Raw genomic sequence first — 21758 nt, 5'->3', positions numbered from 1 at the left:
TTCTTTCCACCAAAAAGGTACCAAATGTCCAGCCATGGAGGTGATGTGTAATTAATGTAAAAAAATAGGCCACTTTGCCAAAGTGTTTCTTAAGAAGAATATTTTTTTTAAAACAGCTGTTTGTTCTGTGGAGTCAGATAGTAATTCTGACTCAGAAATCATATCTGTAATCGCATGTGAAGAAAATGTAGGATCTGATCATATTAAAGTTGTAGTTGAAGGTGACCCTTCCTCTTGCAGAGATCCTATAATTGATATTACTATAGGTCCACACACCATTAAACTCAGGAGCTAAGATAACTATGATTACTCAAAGACTGTTTGATGATGCATGGAAAGGTTCACGAAATCTTTTGCCTCCTGACAGGTCACCTGTGTCCTATGAAGGACGAAAAATCGACCTTCTAGGATTTTTTGAAGATGAATTGGTTTTCAAGGATAGAACTATTAAAGGGAAAATATATGTTGCAGTCAAAGAACTCAATATCTTAGGATGGTTTCATCAGGGCCTTTTTGGCATGATGCTCAAACCAGGAGCTAAAGAACAAGTGTTAGTTGTAGAAAATGATGAAGAAAGACAAGGATGGAAAGACAAAGTTCCTGAAGTTTTCGAGAAAAAACTTGGCAAGAGCAAAGGTTTTAAACATAAAATAGAAGTAAAGAGCAAAGCCACACCTGGAAAACACAAACTCAGAGGAGTTCCATTCAGTGTTAGGGAAGATTTAGATAATGAACTACAAAAAAACTGCTCAATTGGAAATATTGAGCCCACTGAATCTTCTCTGTGGTTGTCTCCATTAGTTTTGGCCAGGAAAAGGAGTGGAGATATTCGCGTTTGTGTGAATCTAAGATCATTAAACAAAGAGATTTGGATAGATTCACATCCGTTACCTAAAATAAGTGATCTTTACTAAATTGGACTTGGCTAGTGCATACCACCAAATGAAATTAGACCCCGAGTCTCGACACTTAACTTCTTTTGTTTCCCCGCTAGGTACTTTTCGATACTGTCGAATGCCTTTCGGACTTGCTTCTGAAGCCGCTGTTTTTCAGAGAATCATGAGTAACAAACTTAAAGGAGTGAAGGATGTCCTTGTATTCCAAGATGATGTGTTGATTTTTGGGAGTGACTTAGACTCGCATAACTTCACCCTTGACGCGGTTCTTTCTCTCTTTAAAAAAAATGGCGTGTCACTTAAAGAAGAGAAGTGTGAATTTCTCCAATCTATTGTAGAGTACATGTTAAAAAAAAAAAAAAGGATGGAGTTAGTCCCAAATCTGGTTTACTTTCAGCTATTATGGATGCTCCTTCCCCTGTAGACTCAGCGGGTGCTAAATCACTGTTGGGTCTATGTGAATACTATTCGAGATTTATTCCCAACTTTGCTACCATGGTTAGACCTATAAGTAATCTTTTTTTTTAAAAAGAGAAGTTTGTATGGTGTGATGAATGTGAAGCTGCTCTCAATAAAATAAAGTCTTCCTTAAGAAAGGATTTCTGCCTTAAACCATTTGACCATAACCTTCTTTGTTGCATCACAGTGGGCGCAAGTCAAGTAGGTTTGGGTGCCATGTTGACTCAGAATGACAGAGGAGTTGAGAACACAGTAGGTTTTGCCTCAAGAGTTTTGAGGTTTGCAGAACTTCATTACTCTGTCATAGAGAAGGAGTTGTTAGCTTGCACATGGGCCATAGAAACGTTTCGCACTTACATCTGGGGTAAGAGATTTTTGTTACAGACTGATCATAAACCTTTAGTACCTATACTTGAGGGAGGTATGAGTAAATGCTCCACTCCAAGGATTCTACGCATGGTATCAAAACTTCTTCAGTATCAGTTTGATGTCCATTATATATCTGGGGGGAAAAATGGGCGTGCAGATTTTCTGTCTAGATTTCCTATTAAGTCTACTGAAGTTGAAAATATCAATTCACATCAATCCTCAGATGAAGATTGTGAGGATTGTTTAGTGGCTGCTTTGGAAGTTTCTTGTATGAATCTTTGTTCTGAAAGTGAATGGTTGAGGGCTATGGATTCTGATTGTGTACTCCGAGAGGTTTGTTCTCATGTTATTGAAGGATGGCCTAGAGAGAAGGCAGTTAATTCCCTCTTCCAACCTTTTTGGAAGGTTCAAGACGAACTCACTTTGGAAGATGGATTACTTCTTAGGGGTGATAAGTTTGTTCCTCCCCGTACTTTCCGAGTTGAGATTATACGCAGAGCCCATGAAGGTCATCTTGGATGTACTCTCAAGAAACGTTGCAAAAGAGATACTTATTGGTGGCCAAGGATGGATTCGGAGGTTGAGGATTCTGTCTCTAGTTGTCAGGTTTGTGGTGCTTCTGACAAGAGCCTAAAGGTAAGTGTTTCTCCCCTTTTACCTGTTCAATGCCCGCACGGACCTTGGTTGAAGCTAGTCATAGAGGTCATGGGACCTTATGACAATCTTCAAGGAGGTTTGCGTTTTGTGTTAGTTCTCATGGACTACGTGTCTAAATGGCCTGAAGTCAAATTAGTAAAGGAGGCTAACACTAAAACCATTATCTCTTTTGTTAAAGAAGTTTGGTTGAGAGAAGGCTGTCCAGAAACTCTCATCTCAGACAATGGCACGCAGTTTTCGAGTCATGAATTTCAAAATGTCTTATTAGAGTCAGGTGTCAAACACTGCAAAACTTCGTTATATCATCCACAATCAAATGGACTCGTGGAAAGAATGAATTGGGTGATTGGAGAGTGTATTAGGTGGGCTAGAATGGGTAATCATGATGTCCATAAAGCACTTGGCAGTCTAAGTTGGTCATATAGGACCACACCTCACTCGTCCACTAAAGTTAGTCCTTTTGAATTACTTAGGGGAAGAAAAGCCAATAGTAGCTTTAGACCGGATTGGATGAACAAGTGGATAAAGTTTGATACTGATGTTTCCAAACTAATGTCTACAGTGATAAAACATGTAGCGGATTCTCAAATTAAACAAAAGGAATGGTTTGATGCAAACAAAAGCAACTAAAGTTGTTCCTCTTGTAGTAGGAGACATGGTTAAAATAAAGTCTCCTGTGTTTACAAAAAAAGGTGTTTCTAAATTTAGTAATTGTAGGGAATGCTGTAAAAGTCTCAGGAGGACATTGGTGGGACCTCAATAAAATTGTAAAAGTTCGCACTAAATTTCCATCCACTCCTGATCTAGCTTCTGAAACTTCTAGACCGTCCTGCTCAGATCATAGTTTGGTCAAACGAAGTTTAAGACAGATTGTAAGACCTGCTAGATATAGAGACTGATTTCCTTTTTCTGTAATAGTATTTTCTGTATAATTTTAGAATTGTTATCTTTTTATTTTTTATGTCTATTCTTTTATTGTTATAGATACTCTTTAATCTAATTTTTTCTTCATACATTGTATATTTATTGTTTGAATACTTTTTCGTAACTGTTATGTAGTTATCCCTCATTTCTGTTTCGTTTTAGGAAAAGAGAAGATATGTTGTATCTACCTATGCTTGATTAAGTTTGTGCATTCTTTTAATATGTTCTTTTTAGAAAAATGCCATCTCCTAGCAACTAGACTGTGTTCAGTTGCAGAGGAGAGTTGTTGATGGAGATTTGGTGCCTACTTGTAGCCTTAATAAACTTATCTACATCAACTACATCCAGCGTAATTGCTACAAAATCCATTTCCAGATACTGCCAGAGGGTGCTGGACAGTTTGGGGGCAGCCTGGGTCCGGCCTATGTGCCAAATTGCAAAAAAGGGAAGACAGCTGGTCCCTGTACGGTGCTGTCATTCCCAGGCATTGACTTTGATTATGTAGCATGGAGGACCACTTTTCCTGTTGGAAAGAAAACTAACAAGGACACAGCGGAGAGGCGGGTCGCCATGCTGGTTACAGACAAGGTTTTTCAAGAGGGGAGCAGTTTAGGGGACGGATACATTTCACAAGAAAGTTGTTATTTCACCTTAATAACATAATAGGGGCAGTCGGGACCCAACAGTATATAACGTATGTGCAGGGGCTAAAATTGTTGAGGGTTTGGTGTGAGCATGTTGAAATGTGAGGGCTTGCTAAGAGCGCATCATGCGCCAGGGGAGGGCAAGGACGTTGCAGATGCTTTCTCTGGTTCACAGTGGGTGCGAGTTTCTATAAGACATTACAAAGGCTTAAGGGGAGGACCTGCTTAGAAGGGAGCAAAGGAGACAAAAGGCCAGAGGGAGGATTGAAGATGTGGTACAATTTAGTTGGCAGGTATTTGAACAGGGACAGTCTCGAGTATGGCGTGCTTGACAGTAGAAACAACCGGCAGCCAAGGGTAGTTTTTGGCAGGGATATTCCCCAATGGCAGACAAGTGGGTCCAGGTTTTGGGGGATTGGGTGAGGGAATCTAGGAGTTGGATCCCCTCTTTGACGCTGAAAACTGGGGGCCTAATTGCAGAGGTTATTTAATAATGTATCTGTGATTTGCTCTAGAGAACAATAAAGGTGTTTTTCTTGTCTCTCACAACTGGGATGTTTTGGGGGCGATTATTAGGATATGAATTAGTAGGGGTAAAGGGGTAATTTGGGGGTAACCAGCCCAAGGGCAGCCGACATACAGATTTATTTGCGCAAGTCTAAGAGAGCTAGAGAGATCTTGGGAGTCCTGTAGTGGGTAGGTATCCAGTTTAATTTTGCTCTGGGACGTGAGCCACTTCCCTGTGAGAAGAGTGGCACTGGGCAGGGGTTGTTATGTCACAATGATGGGCAAAGGGACAGCTTTTCCACAGCTGTCCATACTGCTGGGGAGCTGCAGGCACACAAGGACTTGGTAGGCATGCCTTTTGTATAGACAGGGCTCCGGAGGCAGGCAAATGGGGTTGGAGCATGGCGGACATGAAGGGCTTGGGGAGAGGGACATTAAAATGCTGTTAGCGATGTGCACAGGTCAGGGAGGAAGTTTGCTAAGATATGTCGTTTTCTAAAATGTTATTGTTGTTTTTCAGGTTCGGCTCTAAGTTGAAGGTCTCTGGTGTGTCTCATTTGATAATTGAGGTTTCATTAGTACAATGTGATGAACAGCAGACGAAGAGGTGCAGACTCTGGATCACTTTGGGACCTGATCCGTATCGCTTTCACATAGGATCATATAGTGAAAAGGGGCCTAGAGTGGAGGCAGCTGATACCCTCTTAGAATAGGTTATTAGTTTGGGGGGTAGATGTCAATAATTTACTATTACACTAGAGTGTCAATGATATGCGGGTGAAAAGGGCGTATTTTGCTCTAAGTAGTGTAGGAGGACTAGCAGGCTAGTTCCGCCAATGGGCAAGCCGATTGCTAGGTGTATCAAGTTTTGGCCTTGCAGGGAGTGGTGTTGGGCTGTACAGATGGAGGCATTAGGAAAGCAAGGAAAGGGTCTAAGGAGAGAGGACGTCCTTTCAAGAGTTGATGTGACTGTCTTTAACATATGACACAGAGGTATTTATAGGGGGTTGACGTTTTTCTTTTTTCACATGGAGTTGATTTGTTTCAGGTAGCAGGTTCCCCTTGCAAAGGCTCTGAAGGTACCTTAGGTTTTTGGGAGGGCAGAACAAGAATCCCCCCCCCCTTCTTTTCCTGGGTAGCGGTTGGCAGTCAAGTTAGCTTGTTTTAGCCAAATGTATTTGTTATTGACAGAGGCAATACAGGCTGAAAGGGAATTGGTAGACAAGTTCAAGAGGTAGGATCTTTAAGTTAAAATAGGAAGTTAGGTTAGTTACAGGTTAATAATCTTAAAGGTTAAAGTTGAAAGGTCAAAGAGTAACTGTGAAAGGTTAAAAGGTCACAGTAGGGGGTACTAAATTGCAGGTTTAAAATGTGTGGGGGAACTTTAGGGGTTGGGTAGTTTAACATAGGTAACATTTTGTATAGTGAGGTTGTAGTTTTGTAAGGCATCAGGCCAAGGGCTTTTAATTGTGATGTGCACCTGTTTCAATAAAAGCGGCCTTTTTTCACACTATTTTGGTGTCAGGATACAACACAGTGGTCTGTGCTGCTTCCCATATTCCTCAAGGGCGTCTTGGGGGGCAGATGAGTGTAGGGAGGTCTGCCCCCCGTGGTGTTTGGGGAATGGAGGCGGCTCAGGGGACTGCTCCATCCCCGTTGGGCTTATTGGGCTATCTTATAGCCCAAAGGATATTTATGCTCCCATTTTGTTCGACCAGCCACCATTTTGTGGTATTCACAGGGGCTGGTCATATGTATAACAGAGCTTCCCCCCCCCCCCAATTTCAATTTGCTTTTGGGCGTAATTAATTTTCCCGGCTCGCAAATTGGTTTTTGGTTGGCTTTGCGTTGGAACAGGTGTACAGGGTGTCTAAATGATTGCTTTGGGGTTGTCGCCTTAAAGCAGGTGCAGGGGCAGTTGGCAGTCAAGTTGGCATGTTTTAGCCAAGTTTATTCGCTATTGACAGAGGCAATCCGGGCTGAAAGGGAAAGGGTAGACTAGTTCACGAGGTAGGATCTTTACGGTGCATTTGGAAGTTAGGTTAGTTACAGGTTAATAGTCGTAAAGGTTAAAGTTGAAAGGTGAAAGGGTAAAGTTAAAAGGTGAAAGGTTAAAGTTCAAAGGTGAAAGGTTAAACGGTCACAGTAGGGGATACTCAATTGCAGGTTTAAAATGTTGTCTGGGGGAACCTTAGGGGTGGGGGTAGTTTTAACACAGGTAACATTTTGTATAGTGAGGTTGTAGTTTTGTAAGGCATCAGGCCAAGGGCTTTTAATTGTGATGTGCTCCTGTTTCAATAAAAGCGGCCCTTTTCACACTATTTCAGTCGGTGTCAGAGGTCTGTACTGCTCTCAATATTCCCCAAATTGCACATTCAGAAATTCTCAAACCTGTCCCCAGGGCCCACTTCTAAACTCCTGCCGAGCCACAATACGTTATTCTAGCAACAGCATCAACGAAACCCATTCCGAAATCAGAGAGGCCAATTGTTTCACTCTTCCAGGTGCCTGACAGGCTCGTCACGCTTCTGGTGACGTCGCAGAGGCCATTGCAAATAGAAACTGCCCAACGAGCTATTTTAGCCCTTTCCCCAATCAGGTGTTTTGATTTGTAAGGCTGTGACTTACTCACCTGGCATGTTTCCACCTCCTCAGTCCGACCCACTGCATTAAGCTATGCCTGTTGTGATTAATGCACTGTAAACATGCCTTCGCCCAGTGACTCAGTGCCCTCTATTTAAGAAGCTGAAGTGAAGAGAGACAGATTAAACACGGCTGGGGCTGGTCCGCAGGTACTTCAAGGTCGAGCGCTGAAGTTTTAGAAAATCACGAAAATGTGTTTCGGAAAATGCGCTCGCTGCATCGGCTACCACCTGCTCCTTCTGGCGCTCCTCTGCATCGTAGCGAATATTTTGCTTTATTTTCCAAATGGGGAGACAAAGTTTGCCAGCGAAAACCACCTCACGACTTACGTCTGGTATTTCCACGGGATTGCCGGGGCAGGACTGCTGGTAAGTAAACCCGTCATGTTTTCAAGAGATGTATTTCTTTTTGCCTTTCATGTAAAACTCCAGTTCGATTCTAATGTTTAGATTTGCGTCTTTTTTTCCTGACCCTCGCAGGTCAGTTCTGTTCTTCTGCTTTTCGTCTGTATTCCCATGCAGGGGGCAAATGCTTTATTTATTTAATAATTGTAGAATATACGCCGGGCACTTCACATGTAACATATCTGTAGTCAATGGTAATTATACATTTGAGTAATATAATATGGGAAAGGTAGGGTTGGACAAAACACAAGTGGATGTAGTTACTTCTTTCGGAATGGACCGAGATTTTTTTTCCTGGAAAATTTGTAAAAAAGAAATTATGAATTAATTTCTTGCCATACTTCCAAAAAGGGCGCACATGCCAATATTTTATAACTTGAAAGTGTGAGATTTTGAAAAAATACGGGGAATGTATTTTCACTATTGTCTTTTATGAAAACAGATGTAATTTTAGGGGAATATCGCTAAAATATAATTTTGGGCATAAAAATAGGGGTTCTCCAACTTGAATCGTGCCTCTTGGCATGTGTGATAGAACCTTATAGAGTAAAGGGTTGACGACGCTGTTGGCTTCGCGATAGAAGTGCCACTGGTTGCATGATTTGGTGTAAAGAGTGCTATTAATATTTATTTTTGAGAAACTGATATAGTTTGCACATTAGTTAATAACTGCATTTTGGCCTGAGGCCTCTGATTAGAAGATTTAATTCTTGTACACACTCCTGAGTTGGGAAAAACAAATTGGCTTAAAATGTTATAGTTCCTAAAGAATGTTCTGGGAATTGTGCTTGGCGGGGCTTGGACCCGAAGTCTATTGTGTTCAAACTAGTTTGTCCCTGGAGTCGAAAGGTTTGGTTTGTATTATTTTTATGTGTTTTTCATATAGCACCTTTAACAATAACCATGCCAGTGGCTTCTTGAGTCTAAAACCGACCACCTTCTTCTCTGGACCACATTGACTCTAAAAGGGATCAAGTATTGGAGTTCTTTCTACAGGTAGGGGCCTCATTAAGAGTGCCCCGACTGTGGGGGTGTTAATTCTGCCGCCAAGGAGTTGGCAATAACAAGGACCTCTTTAACTTCTGAGGTGTGGAATTAATTGGGATTCTGATCTGAATCCCTTGACAAATGAAGGATCGACTGATTGTAATTCTGGGTTCGATTCCTCCTATTGTTCCGTATTTTCCTGGTGTTTCACCAAGATGTTTTGGCTGCCTTTAGCAGGAGAAATCTTGGGGTGAAACACCACAGTTCAGTAGTGGTCGTGTGTATATCATAATTCTGTTGAGGTTGGTAACTGCTGTTACAAGCCCCTTCTGAATTAAAGGGAACCTCGTAATGAAGATTTAAATTGGATGGCCGAAGGAAAATTAAGTTATGTTATCTTATGTTAGGATGATTTTCAGAGAGCATTGTCACCTGGGAGCGTATTCTGGCACTGAGCAGGTGTGAGTCAACCAAATGAAATCTAGAGCCTATTTGGACTACTCGAAAAGGCCGGTCTTTTGCGGAATTCAAAAAGTGGGTTCGGAGGCTCTTATGTGTAGGGACAGGCCATTCCACACTTTAGGAGAAGGCACGACTGCCGAGTCTGATTTTCCGTATGATTGCGATATGTGCAAGTAGGAGTCCGGATGAACTGAGGTGTCTGGAAGGTTTGTGAAAGCAGATGAGATTGTTGAGATATGCAGGGCCGCCATTATGTAGTGCCTTGAAAGTGTGGGTGAGGAGTTTGAATTGTACTTGTCTATACATGGGAAGCCAGTGGAGTTCCTTCAGGTGTGGTGGGATGGGGGTGCGGCGTGGGAGTTTGAGAGTGATTCCGACTGCGGAGTTCTGAATGGTCTGCAGCCTTCTGATGAGTTTTTTTTATCCTGGCATAGAATGTGTTTCATTAGTCTGTCCTGCCTGTGACCAGGGTGTGCATGGCTGTTTTCCTGGTACTAATTGGGAGTCGTTTGAAAACCTTCAGGAAGTGAGCAGTAATTTACCTGACAGAACTCGAGAGGCCTCATAATTATCCCAAGCAGATTGGTTATGCTAATTTAGCCTACCCAATGGGAGATTTAAAAAAAATCTCAATCATAAAGGAAGCCCAGTCTGAGATACATTTTAAATGCAATTAACAATAAGACTGTCAATTTATGAACGTTATGAAAGCTTTATTAACGACCCCATTTTGACAAACCTATTATTTTAGATGGCCTCTTTTTTTATCTAAAACATTTTATTGGGTTTCCGAGGCACACAAATACCAACATGGTCACAGCTGAGTAAACTGTTAGGAAGAAACAATACAACATCTGGTAGAATACCAAGACTTAATCTCAGGAGGGGCGGAAAAGTAAGCTACCCTATTTAAATGGCAAGGTGGGCTTTGTACTTTTAACTGTAACAGTCCTCCCTGTTGTGGCTCTCTACAGGACATTCAGGATTATTGTTTCCTCAAAATTCAATTGCATTCTGTAGGAAAACTCGACTAAACTGTAGAGAATAAAGGATGAATTAGGAAGATTTTAGAACATTACAAAATAAAGGATGAATTAAGAAGATTTTAGAACACTACAAAATAAAGGATGAATTAGGAACATTTTAGAACACTACAAAATAAAGGTTGAATTAAATAGATTTTTGAACACTACAAAATTATTCCGTAGGCGTTAATCTTTCTGTGTCCTGCACAGTGCGGACCACACCTGGGAATACTTGGAAACCTTTTGCATAAACTAAATGTTGCAATGAGAATCTGGGTGTATCGAAAGGGCAAATTATGGTTTCGCTGCTCTACGAAAATTCTGTTTCTTCTTTCAACCAAAATGACGTGCTGGGAAAGGGTGTGGTTTTAAGAGCCGAACGTCATGCACATTAATTATACTGTGTACTTGCCAACCATAATTAGAGTGGTTTTGAAATAAACAATGCTTGTACATTGGGTAGGTTTGCCAATTTGCAGGACAAGTTTATGGATGGGACTGCCAAGGCTATAGTTTTGAGAGAAAACAAAATGGCCGGCAGAGGGGTACATGATACAAGTGCATGGCAGGTGTTAACGCCACACAGACTATAGCGAGTTTGATGTGCCTGTTAAAAAGATACTTCATCATAAAATGCACACAGCATGCCATTTTGGAATCTCTAATGCTTCTATACCATAATAATTCTTGATCCCAACACCATCAGTCCAGAACTTGGCATGTAAAAACATTGATTCTTTATCCATATGTATGAATGATGTATTTATTAGCAGTTTTATGGATAGTTTTTAATACCGCTGATCAGTACGTGAAGTACAACAGGAGGAAGGGAAGCATCTAATGATATATACATTTTCCTTCAAAATATTAGTTGTGTATTTTGAAAGCTTTTGGGTTTGGGTAGGCTCAAATTGTAAAGCCGTGAAAGAAAACTAAAATCGGTGGGTGTAGTTTCCATCTCCATTCTCACATATCAGGGTTTTGTCTTGGCTAAAAAGCATGACTCAGTGATTATATTTGCCATTGGACAATGGGACATAATTCATTTGCTTAACCTCAAAATAATGGCATTCAAAAATCCGTTTCCTACACAACCTGCTGGGACTTCCCATAAAAATGCCAAACCCACAAAATTAGTAATGAGTAAAACATGATACTTACCTCTGCCTACAACAGTGAAATATACACATTAATGTGCTGCAGTGCATAACTAGAGCACATCATGGGACTGCAGAACTCCCCTGTGTATGTACTGTAGATAATAAAAAGGATAATGAAGTGATGACAGAGGCCTTTAGTTAGCCCTCTCTTGATGCCCCCTTAGTAAAAAGATGGACACACATTTGTTTAGCTGGTTTGATAATAATATTTAAGCTTGTGGATTGGCCAGCTCTTTACGCAAATAAAAACATATTGTTTTTGGAAACTTAATCTCTCCCTCTTTTATTGCAGATGCTCTTACCAGCCTCAGTATTCATTGGACTGGAACATGAAAATTGCTGTGGATGCTGTGGTCATGAGAACTGCGGAAAAGGCTGTGCGGTATGTTACGTGTAAAGAATTTCTAGGTTTGACAAATTTTGGTTCAATTTTATGGCAATGGAATGACCCCTTCCTCGTTTTTCGTTGGCAGATGTTTTCATCAATTCTGGCAGCTGTGATTGGACTGGCTGGCTCTGCATACTGCGTCATCATTTCTGCAGTAGGCCTAGCTAAGGGCCCATATTGCCAGAATGCTCAAGGGGAGTGGACATATCAATTCATTAATACCAACGGAGGGTACGTATTTCTATCTTTAAATACAGTTTGTAGGTGTCCAGGTTCGATATACTAAGCTTCAAACTGACAATGTTTAAATAACTTCTTCCAGAGATGAACGGAGATGTGTACCCTACATTCATAGGACACTGGTTAAAGAACTGTGCCATTATCTTTTTTTAAATTTTTTATTATTCATTCTTTTGTTTTTTATTTTTTCCAACCAACCTTACAAAACCGCGAAACCAAACTTATTGGGTCAATTCATAACACGTCAAACAACCAATATAGTTCTAAGAATACATTGTTCCTCCAGGTACCACAACAGGGCTTCATGAGCTCTTTCGTGGATTGCGAAATTCAGTTAGTTAATATGTAAAGTAAAGCTAAATCTAACAAGGTAGAGATAGAATATATAGAAAGGCAAGAGTAGAGATTGCCTTCCACCTTACCTAACTTTGAGAAAACTCTTGTAGTACCACTTATCATTAATAGACTCTTCCACTGCTTCTCTTTACGGTTCCTCGAAATATAGCAGAGTTGTCTTTTTTCAAAAATCCTTTCATTGAAAGACTTCTTCAACTTTCTCCCATCCTCTCATTTTCGCCAACACGTAGCCATTTCAGCGTTCATCTTAGCCTGTATTGGGAATCACTGTTTGTGTTGATGTTTACCTTGATGTTTTCTATTTGCCTTCATCTTGCATTTACTCCAAGTCTTTTGAAAGCCAAACCATTGCCTACTGAACCATTGGCATGCAAGGTGGGGTAATATGGCAGCACCATTACACTATTTTTGTTTACATCAACCACAGAGTAGCACAAAGCAATAAGAGCCCCTTGCTCTACACCACCTAACTACCTACCCTACAAGTGTCTTTTAGGTATATGAGCAGTAGTCCATGTCTCAATGCGTGTACCTATGGAAACACTCAGTCGAGTATTGGCAGAAGAAATATCAATTCAATCCTTCCTCTTCTTATAGTTTGACCATGATTAATACCCCGAAAGCAAGCACTGTTGATGGAAAAGAAGCATGGAGGTAGTGCCTACAAACATTGTAGCAGCCAGAGGTTCCTACCTAACACCCAAAATAAATGTGTCCTAGGAGTACTGCATTATTTTTTTATTCAAAATCATATGCCATTTTTATACAATATAATTTTCACAATAGCTCCGGAAATGTGTATTTAGTTGAAATGTTACCATATATAAATTCCTGGAGAGATTTTAATCACAAGTATCATCTTATAAAAATACACACAGAATTCTAGACAACAATTATCTGCATGTGCTTTAAATTTATTAACCCCTTCCAGGATGATGACGAGCTCAGCTCGTCATGAGCGTTACCTGCCGTGCGCTCATGATGAGCTGAGCTCGTCATGTAACGCGGTAATTTTAAAATTGCCGCGTACAGCGGGAAAAGCCGCCGCATCGATGCGGTTAAATGCAGTTTCCAATCGGTTTCTGTGAAAACGTTTTATTGAACTATGTATGTATGCAATCAACCATACTTTCCATTAGCAGGTGCAATATTATCCACAAAGTACCTTATCACAGTTGTGTCCATCTGGGAGAATTGTACTTGCCTGTTAGATCCATTCATAGATGGGTTGCATCTCCAGTCTACTGTTTTGTCAGTGGATGATGTGGTTCATATATTCCCCCATCACACTTCATTCCACCACCCAACTTGGTCCTATCTATAGAATAATTGTTCATATCCACCCAAGATATCATTGTGCCACAAAACTGTACCAGCAGCATTTCAACTTAATAAAGTGTTTATCAATACTGCATGAATTAATTTGCTCCCTACTTTATTTTTATTTTTGAACAGGTACCTGACTGACCACGCCTCCTGGTCTCAATGTGTTGAACCAAAGAATGTGGTTACATGGAACGTGACCTTGTTTTCCATTCTACTGGGACTTGCTGCAATTGAGTTCATTTTGTGCCTGGTCCAAATAATCAATGCCTTCATCGGAGGACTGTGCAGTTGCTGCGGATGTCAGGATACACAACAGGTGAGCGGACTTTGGTGTTAGCATTATATAAAAGTTCTGTTTTAAAGTATTGCAGAGTGACTGTAGATCTTGCTATATCAGGTAAAGAGCCTACAAGAACACGACTTAAGGGCGATAGACACTCTTGAGTTCATATTATATCATAAACCCGAATGTATATGTGTAATTTAAGAACTAACGATATATACTCTTATCTGACCACAAAATCATAGATGACATTTAGGGGTCGCCAGGGGTTGCAACTGCAAATGCTGGCTTGCCCCATGTGACCCCTGGCACTGCATTTGCAACCCCTGGACTCAGAGGAAGCAAAATCAGTGACAGGAAAATATAGGCAGCTCGTCTTTATGGACATTGGTTGGGGCTCCCATTTCCTTGTTTTTGGTCAATGTTTTTATTATATAACAGTGAATAATAATATATTATTCACTATTAGTGCAATACAAAATGGAGTGCAGTTCACTGCAATATAACTGTCCCTGTCAGCAGAGGTAAGTGAAAATGCTTTTAAATGTGTGTTGTGTGCCTGTGTGCAGGTGAAAATGTGTTTATATGAAAGTGTGTATAAGTGTGAATGTGTGAGTATCTGTAAGCATGTGTACGTGTGAGTGAATGTAAAGGTCAACTGTCGTGTGCGGCACTTCCGCTACCCCAGGCCTTTTAGTGAATTGCACAAAATCTGTGCTTATTAACTGTGAAACAATGAGTGAGAGAGGACGTACGTATATAGAAAAAACACAAACTAGATTACCTCTTCAACATATAGGGCCCGATTCTGATGCGATTAGGAAATCGTCCTGATCGGATTGGTTTGGAAATGGTTACTGACCGTCTCAGATCGGGAGAGTCCGACTGACTGAGTATGATGCATCCGGATGCTTCAAGATACAATTTGGTTGGACTCAAATTGACTTCTATGGGAGCCTATGTTTCTAACCACATCATAATCGGGCCCTAGGTGGGAATGCTTTCCTAACCCCATTGGAATCGGGCCCTTAGTGCTTAATGCTACTTAACACTGCAGCAGGTTTCTGATCACTCTGAGTTTTGAAAGGTAAGAGAACTAAGGCACAGAATGCGTGTAGCGTTATACAAGATCACCCATTGTCCTCAAGGGGCGAAGCCAGCATTAGTACTCAGGTATTCTGGTTTTGAAAGGTCTTCCCTTACCATATCTCTTCTCTGGACGGTTAACAGAGTATAACATTGGTGGATAAGTTAGACACAAAATTTCTGTTTAACTTCCAGCTTGAACACAACTCTACACCTGTATATTAAAGAGAAAGTGCAGTAGGCTTTTCTGTTGCTAAATTCATTTAGCTAACTCTCTGAGTGAAGCACAGAGAAGTTTAAAACTTTCTTTACATAAGAAATGCTATCCATCAGACAAAACTTTCTCGATGTGTCTCAACTCACCCTCAATTCTGACAATTAAGTCTTGTTTGCTTCAGAAGGGTTGCAAATATGAATCCACTGAGGTTCAGGGACGTAGAGCAGCCAGGGACCCCACTCCAGAGGCTACTGAAGATCCCCCCCCCCCCGGTCAAAGAAAGGCTCATGGGTGGTCAACATAGTTCCAGACAACTGGACCAGGATTAGGCTGTAGACCCACCGTAGGCTGGGCTGCTCCTCACACATCAAAATATCCAATTACAATTCTTAGAATATCAAATATTATTTGTTTACTACATGCTGATTGTGAACAACTGTTGCCAGAGAGAATCTAAAATCTATTTCTTAATTCGCCGAACATAGAAAATGTTACAGTTTTGAGTTACGTACATGTGACATCTGTAGCAAACTCGGGAGCCCTCTGCCATTCTTTTTGACATTGTCATTAATGATCCAGGTTTGCTCCAGTTATAGACGTTTTGTCTGCTAACTTCATGAAGGAGGCAGGAGATACAATTTGGGTATTGACACCTATGAGGTTGGGGGGTGAAGCAAGGCACCTGGATGTTTTAGCATCTCTACGCATTTACAAAGTACAATTTGTGATGAAACCCTATCAGCCTTACACATAAATTACATGTTCAGTATATAAGGGGCTATACGTCCCATTTTAGATTTTGCTTGTCTTATTGTGTTCTAGCTGTTGTAACCTGTGACTAAAATATTCATGGCATTGACTTTGCATCCACCGCTTTGCATTCAAACAGTCCTACTTCATCTATCTATCCATCCACTCGGTTCAGCCATCCATCTACTCACCCAAACATCTATCCTTGGATCCATCCATCCATCGGTCCATCCATCCATCCATTCATCCATCCATCCACTCATCCAACCCATTCACTCACCCTAACATCCATCCTTCCACCCATCCATCCGCCCTTCTGCCTTTGTCTACCCATGTATCTAAGCACGTCCATCCATCCACCCATCCATCCATCCTCTCACTTCTGCCTTTGCCAACCCATGTATCTAAGCACCTCCATTCATCCATCCACTCACTCACCTCTGCCTTTGTCTACCCATCTATCTAAGTACATCCATCCATGCATTCATCTATTCATTGATCCTTCCACCCATCATCCATCTATTTTGTATATCTAATGTTGTTTAGTAAAGGGTGCGTCTAAAACACTTCGCTTATTGCATCTTCTTGTTACAAGGTCATTTCACGATAGTTTTGGCAATTCTTCCACACATAGGGACAGATTTACAAGGAACTGACGCATCTGCATGGATGCATCAGTTCCCTTGCGCCTGTGCCAAATGTCCTTGCTCCACCATAAATTCGCTGTATTTACAATACAGTGCTCCATGGCGCAAGGATTTACAGATGCATCAGATACTGACGCATCTGTTGGCACAAAAGTGACGCATTGCTGGAGTTGCTCATGAAAGTGACACAACTCCAGCAATGTGCCACAACAAATAGGTGAGTCCCATACAAAAAGCCCTGTGTCATTCCTTTCGCCTGATCTGAGCAGGCGTAGGGATTTTGAAGCAGTGAAGGCGTAGAGTGATGTAGCGAAAAGTAAATTTCATGGCCTCAGTTCTACATGGCTTTTTTGCGTGGGAACGCAGGTATAATGTGTCGCAGGGCTTTACAACGTGACGCCTCTCCCTAGATGTGTCACATTGTAAATTGGCTGCACTGTTTGTGTCACCGTTGCGTCAAAAAAAGTGACGCAATGGCGGCGCAAGGAGGCTCAAGGGCTTTTAAATCTGCACCAAACTTTTTATAAATGTAAAGGACTTTTAATTGCAAATAGTTCACTCATAGAACCGATTTGTTTTTCTCAACAGAGCTACGCCTGCTGAAACATTGACTGACGAACTGGAGCTGTGTTACCCGACCTTTAGCGTGTTTTAACCGTAGAGGACGCACGTTCGAGCACTGTGTAAATTTAATTGTACAGCCTTTTATATCACTGTTTAAATTATATATGTATATTGTGTTACACCATTTTGTACTGAGCCTTCTGCGGGGCAGACGTGGCTTTGAAGTACTAGTACGAGATATTTATATATACAGTTACTTAGCTGTGGTAGCGCACAGACTGCAGAGCACTTCCCGCCAATTCTGAGGAGAATGCATCTCTGCGGAGGTCGATGAAGAAACCCGAAGATTGTTTTGCGAGCGATGTATAGCCACAACAGACGTGTCTTTTACACCATTAGAAGTGTTAGTAATGGCGCACAGGCTTTGAGGTTTCCTCCCTAGCGTTTCCCAAACTGTCAAAAAGTTACCAAAACGCGTACTTTCAATAATTCCAATAAACAGCTGTAAAAAATATCAATTGGATGCATTATTATCATATATTTTCTAAAACAGGTGGACTATTTGAAAAGCCTTCGTTTGATTATTACTTGCGTAAAAAGGAGTCCATTTCTATTTTTAAAAAGAATATGCCTTACCGGCATTATTATATTTCAGACAGATATGTTGTGAGAATATTGAAATGTGTATATTAAAATGTAATACATACTTATATATGTGATTTAAATTGTTCCTTTTCGGCTTGACTAACAGTAGCGTGGCAATAGCCCATTAAACATATTAAAAAAAGTAATACAATGATTTTAGTATCTGCAAAATTCTATTTATAAAATGTTTTATATAATTTTATAAAACTGGTGTACACCTCAGTTGCCCTAATTACTTATTTGTGCACAACAGAAGGTTCTGAGATTGTGGAGTTACAGAAGTTATCTTCTTGTAGACTATCTCCTCCTTTCTCTCTTTTATTCTCTTTCTTTCTCCTTTCTTTCCCCTTTCATCCACTCTTATTCTTCTAGCAAGACAGTGGAAAGGGGGACAGCCGAACATATATACCCCTTACCTGTACCCTTGACAAGGACAGCCAGTTTGGGCTGTTACCCTGTAATGGTAAAGCGATGATAACTGTATGTATAAAATTTAATAAAATACTTTGAAATGAAGAAAAAAAGAAAGTACCCTGGTTTTCGGGTGTAAACTGTGCCTTGCTCCCATCCCAGGTAAGGTATTGAGTCTAAAGCGCATTAATTAGTAAAACTGACATTTACAGACTTCACTTTGCTAGATATGGGGCTCACCCTAGAAATGTTAACAAATACTAAATATACCTATAATAATAATTTTTTGCTGATTGATGACACAAAGATTTGATTGACTGACAATTGTTTGGTCGTTTCTTTGGCCCACCATCTGAATAGTCCAATTAGGGTTTGGATCATAAAAATCAGCAAATACGTTTGAAATCCCAGCAAAACCCCTAGCAATGCAATCTAGTTTTTTGAGCGGCCTCTCGCAGTATTTGTTATTTTTCTTTAAATATAGACATCAAGAGAGTGAGAATTGGCTCGACTCAGTTGAACTTGACGTCATTCCATCTTTTGTTTCTGATTCAGTATTCTTTTTGCACTGGCGCCAGTACAGTTCTAAATGAAATGAGGGGTTGCAGTCGTGTGGTGCAAACAGAAGCATCTACCAACTTGCTAGCACTAGGGTTTTTAAGCAGAGGCTGATCCTCCGCTATGGCGGAAGAGCATCCCCCCTCCAAAAAAAGTCAAGAAAAGAGGCAAAAAAGTCACTCTTTTTTTTCCCTTTCCTGCAGAGTCTTGGGGAACGGAGCCTGGGGTGTGACGACACTGAGGAAATGGTAGTGCACTCACTTCACTGCGCATGATGGTTTGGCCGGCCGTCTAACCTCTCTCCAACCCCAGCTGCATTGCTAGGGTTGGAAAGAGCAAGCACAGACTCCCAGTCTGTACTGGATCGCTAATCGAGGACGCTCTGACCAATTCTGAAGCTGCTTTCATGAGAGAGCTGCTTCAGGATTGGCTACAGGGCAGGCTGGGGCCTGTGCCTGAAGAAGAAGAGCGTGACGTGGGACGCGGCCGGCAGAAGATACATTTTTTTATTATTATTTTGGATTCCTCCCCCTGCCTTCGCTACCCAAGTACCCCCCTCACAACCCCGCCACTCGTAATAAACACCAGCCGCTACTGTTTTAAAGCAGAACATTAGAGAGACTGTGGAACCAAAAGTGCTTTGCATCTAGGCATGGCAACTGCCTGTTTATCTATGTAAAAGAATAATTTATTTTTTATTTTTATTTAGGAAATTTTATATAGCGCTAGCCTGACCGGAAGGTATCAGAGCGCTTCACATAATTACAGAGCGGTGCAAGAGAAAGCAAAACTAAGCAAAACACAATACAGTACAACGAGACATTCAGGATACGAACCATAGTAAGGAGGAAGAAGAAGAGATCCATTGCAGGGTTTTGGCATTCCCCATCTGGGAGGGGAGCAGAATCTCTTTAGACACTCCAAGCTGCTCCTATCTGATAGCTAAGGAGCGGTCACGGAACAGGATTTTGAGCTGACTTTTGAATTTAGGGAAGGAAGGAATAGTTCTGATGTGGGGGGGGATAGAGTTCCATATTTTGGGCGCATTTCCGGCAAAGGACTGTTCCATGGTTTTTTGTTTTCGAGTTTTTAGTGGGATCAGAAGTAGGGTGTTAGAGCTTCTGAGGTTCCTGTTCTGACCTGCTTTTTTAAGTTTGGACGCCAGATATTCAGGTTTGCCGGTGTGAAGGGCTTTGTGGGTGAGGCAGGATGTTCTAAAGTTTGCCCGCATTCCTATTGGTAACCATTTGAGTTCTTTTAGTGCCGGAGAGATGTGGTCAAATTTCTTTATTCCAGTGACCATTCTGGCAGCCGCGCTGAGGGTTGTTTTCAGAGGAGCAAGATGAGTTTTGGGTATTCCTAGGCTTTCCTGTTTTCAGTTTCTATTTTTTGTAAATTCTGGTGTTTTTTTTCCAGTGTTTTCAGTACATTAAAAAACTGTTGTTATCAGTGGTTACACATTTTTGCGCTACTAAAAACAACAGAAAAAGTGTTTTTCCGGTGTTTATGGAACGTTTTGCTTTTATTATTGCTTGCTTTCTGCACTGAAAGAACATGTTATATAGACAGTGTACTTATAGTGTATATGAGGTCCAAATAGATTTTTGCAAATTAATCTTATTGTAGTACACCATACAATACTTCTTCAGTGAGTCTTTGGGTCATGTGCGCTCACTCTTTCCTTCCCATGTAAACTTCTGTGAAAAGGTCCTCTCAGCATTCTTAGCCCATTGGGCTGAGAACCATCAGCTAAGGGACACAGTTGGGATGACTCTTTCTTTGATAACACATAAAGCACAAAATGAAAAATATTTGCGTATTAGTTCCTGTGCATTAGAAACCAGTGCACCAGAATGGACTAAAAAGTCAATAGCATCCCTCATTAACTCTTAAGACTGTAAAGATGCTTTCAGCATACCATCTAACAAGTGGCAAGGATCTACTACAGGGAATCACTTCAGCTCGGGTGTCAATTTTGACAGGCCATCACACAACTTTTTTATATACGTAGCTGAATCACTGCAAATACAAACAATATCACTCCAATCTTTGTTGAACTTGGAAAGAACCTTTTTTGCAGAGCATTACAAGTGACACTGCGTTCCATGTTTTCCAAAAGTCTGGTGTCATGTTTTCACCACTATCCCAGATGCTTGGTGATATATATACTTGTCACTATACCTTACATTGAATGTTTAAAGCCTGAGGTGTTGGCAATTCACCTACTATCAATACTGACCCACTAGAAACTATGGTCTGATGTATTAAGGGTTTTTACCCATTCTCTGTGGGTAAATGTGATGACACATATTAGGAAAGATTTTTATGAAACCAGCCATTTTACCTATCGGTGAAAGAATCAAATGCAGCCAAAATATCAAATATGAGTTTGATATTTCCTGATTCTCTATAGTTTATAAAATAATTAAACTAGACCTAAAACATGAAACTAAACCCTGCATCTTTAGACCAAAGGCCACAAAACTGAAAAAGTAAAAGGAAGAAGAAACAATATTTTAGTGGCATCCCTAAAGAACAAAACTCAATTAGAATAATGTTAGCCAGTCTTTCTTACTGCTACTTGTATAACAACGTTACATTGTATTGACCCCTTCAGGAAGAAAGCAATGACTTTCACTCTCTTTTTCCTTTCTTTGAATGGCATTTAGTTTGTGGTTGTCCAGGTGTTTTTTCAGTGTTTATATGTTTTCACCGGTGAGGGCTATTTTTCTTTCAGTGGGGTTTTATCAGTTATAATAGGTTTAAACCTAAAACCCCACAGACTAGGTATTCCAGAGAGGATTGCATTTCCATAGTCAAGTCTTGACAGCACCAATGCTTGGGTGGCTTGTTTGAGATCATTGGGTGGAATGAAAGGTTTTATTTTGCTTAGTAGCTTCAGGGTAAGGAAGGCGCTCTTTGCCGAGATCTTGATGTGTTTGGTCAAGTCTAGTTTGAAGTCAAGCGTGATGCCTAATGATTTGACGGAGTCCGCTAGGGTGAGGTTCCCATTGAGCGCATCAATATCTTTTAGCCACTCGATAATTTGTGGGTTCTCTTCTTTGTTCGAGATGAGGTTTAATTCAGTTTTGTCCAGATTCAACTTTAGATGTTTGCTTGACAGCCAGTGTTGAACTTCCTTTAGTGTT

The 21758-nt window shown here is 40.8% G+C and overlaps 1 protein-coding gene across 1 annotated transcript; it reads left to right on the top strand.

The window, feature by feature from the left end:
- Positions 1 to 7200: 7200 nt before the first annotated feature.
- TM4SF1 (transmembrane 4 L six family member 1) lies at positions 7201 to 17707 on the top strand. Its single transcript, XM_078668021.1, has 5 exons — positions 7201 to 7467; positions 11430 to 11519; positions 11611 to 11756; positions 13578 to 13764; positions 17020 to 17707. The coding sequence occupies exons 1-5, from the start codon at positions 7291 to 7293 to the stop codon at positions 17032 to 17034; spliced, it is 615 nt and encodes a 204-aa protein (XP_078524147.1). The 5' UTR covers positions 7201 to 7290; the 3' UTR covers positions 17035 to 17707.
- The last annotated feature ends 4051 nt before the right edge of the window (positions 17708 to 21758 follow it).

Source organism: Lissotriton helveticus, chromosome 11 (assembly GCF_964261635.1).
Source record: "Lissotriton helveticus chromosome 11, aLisHel1.1, whole genome shotgun sequence".
NCBI lineage: Eukaryota > Metazoa > Chordata > Amphibia > Caudata > Salamandridae > Lissotriton > Lissotriton helveticus.
The sequence above is the reverse complement of the archived record's forward strand: the minus strand, read 5'-3'. Positions and strand labels throughout refer to the sequence as shown.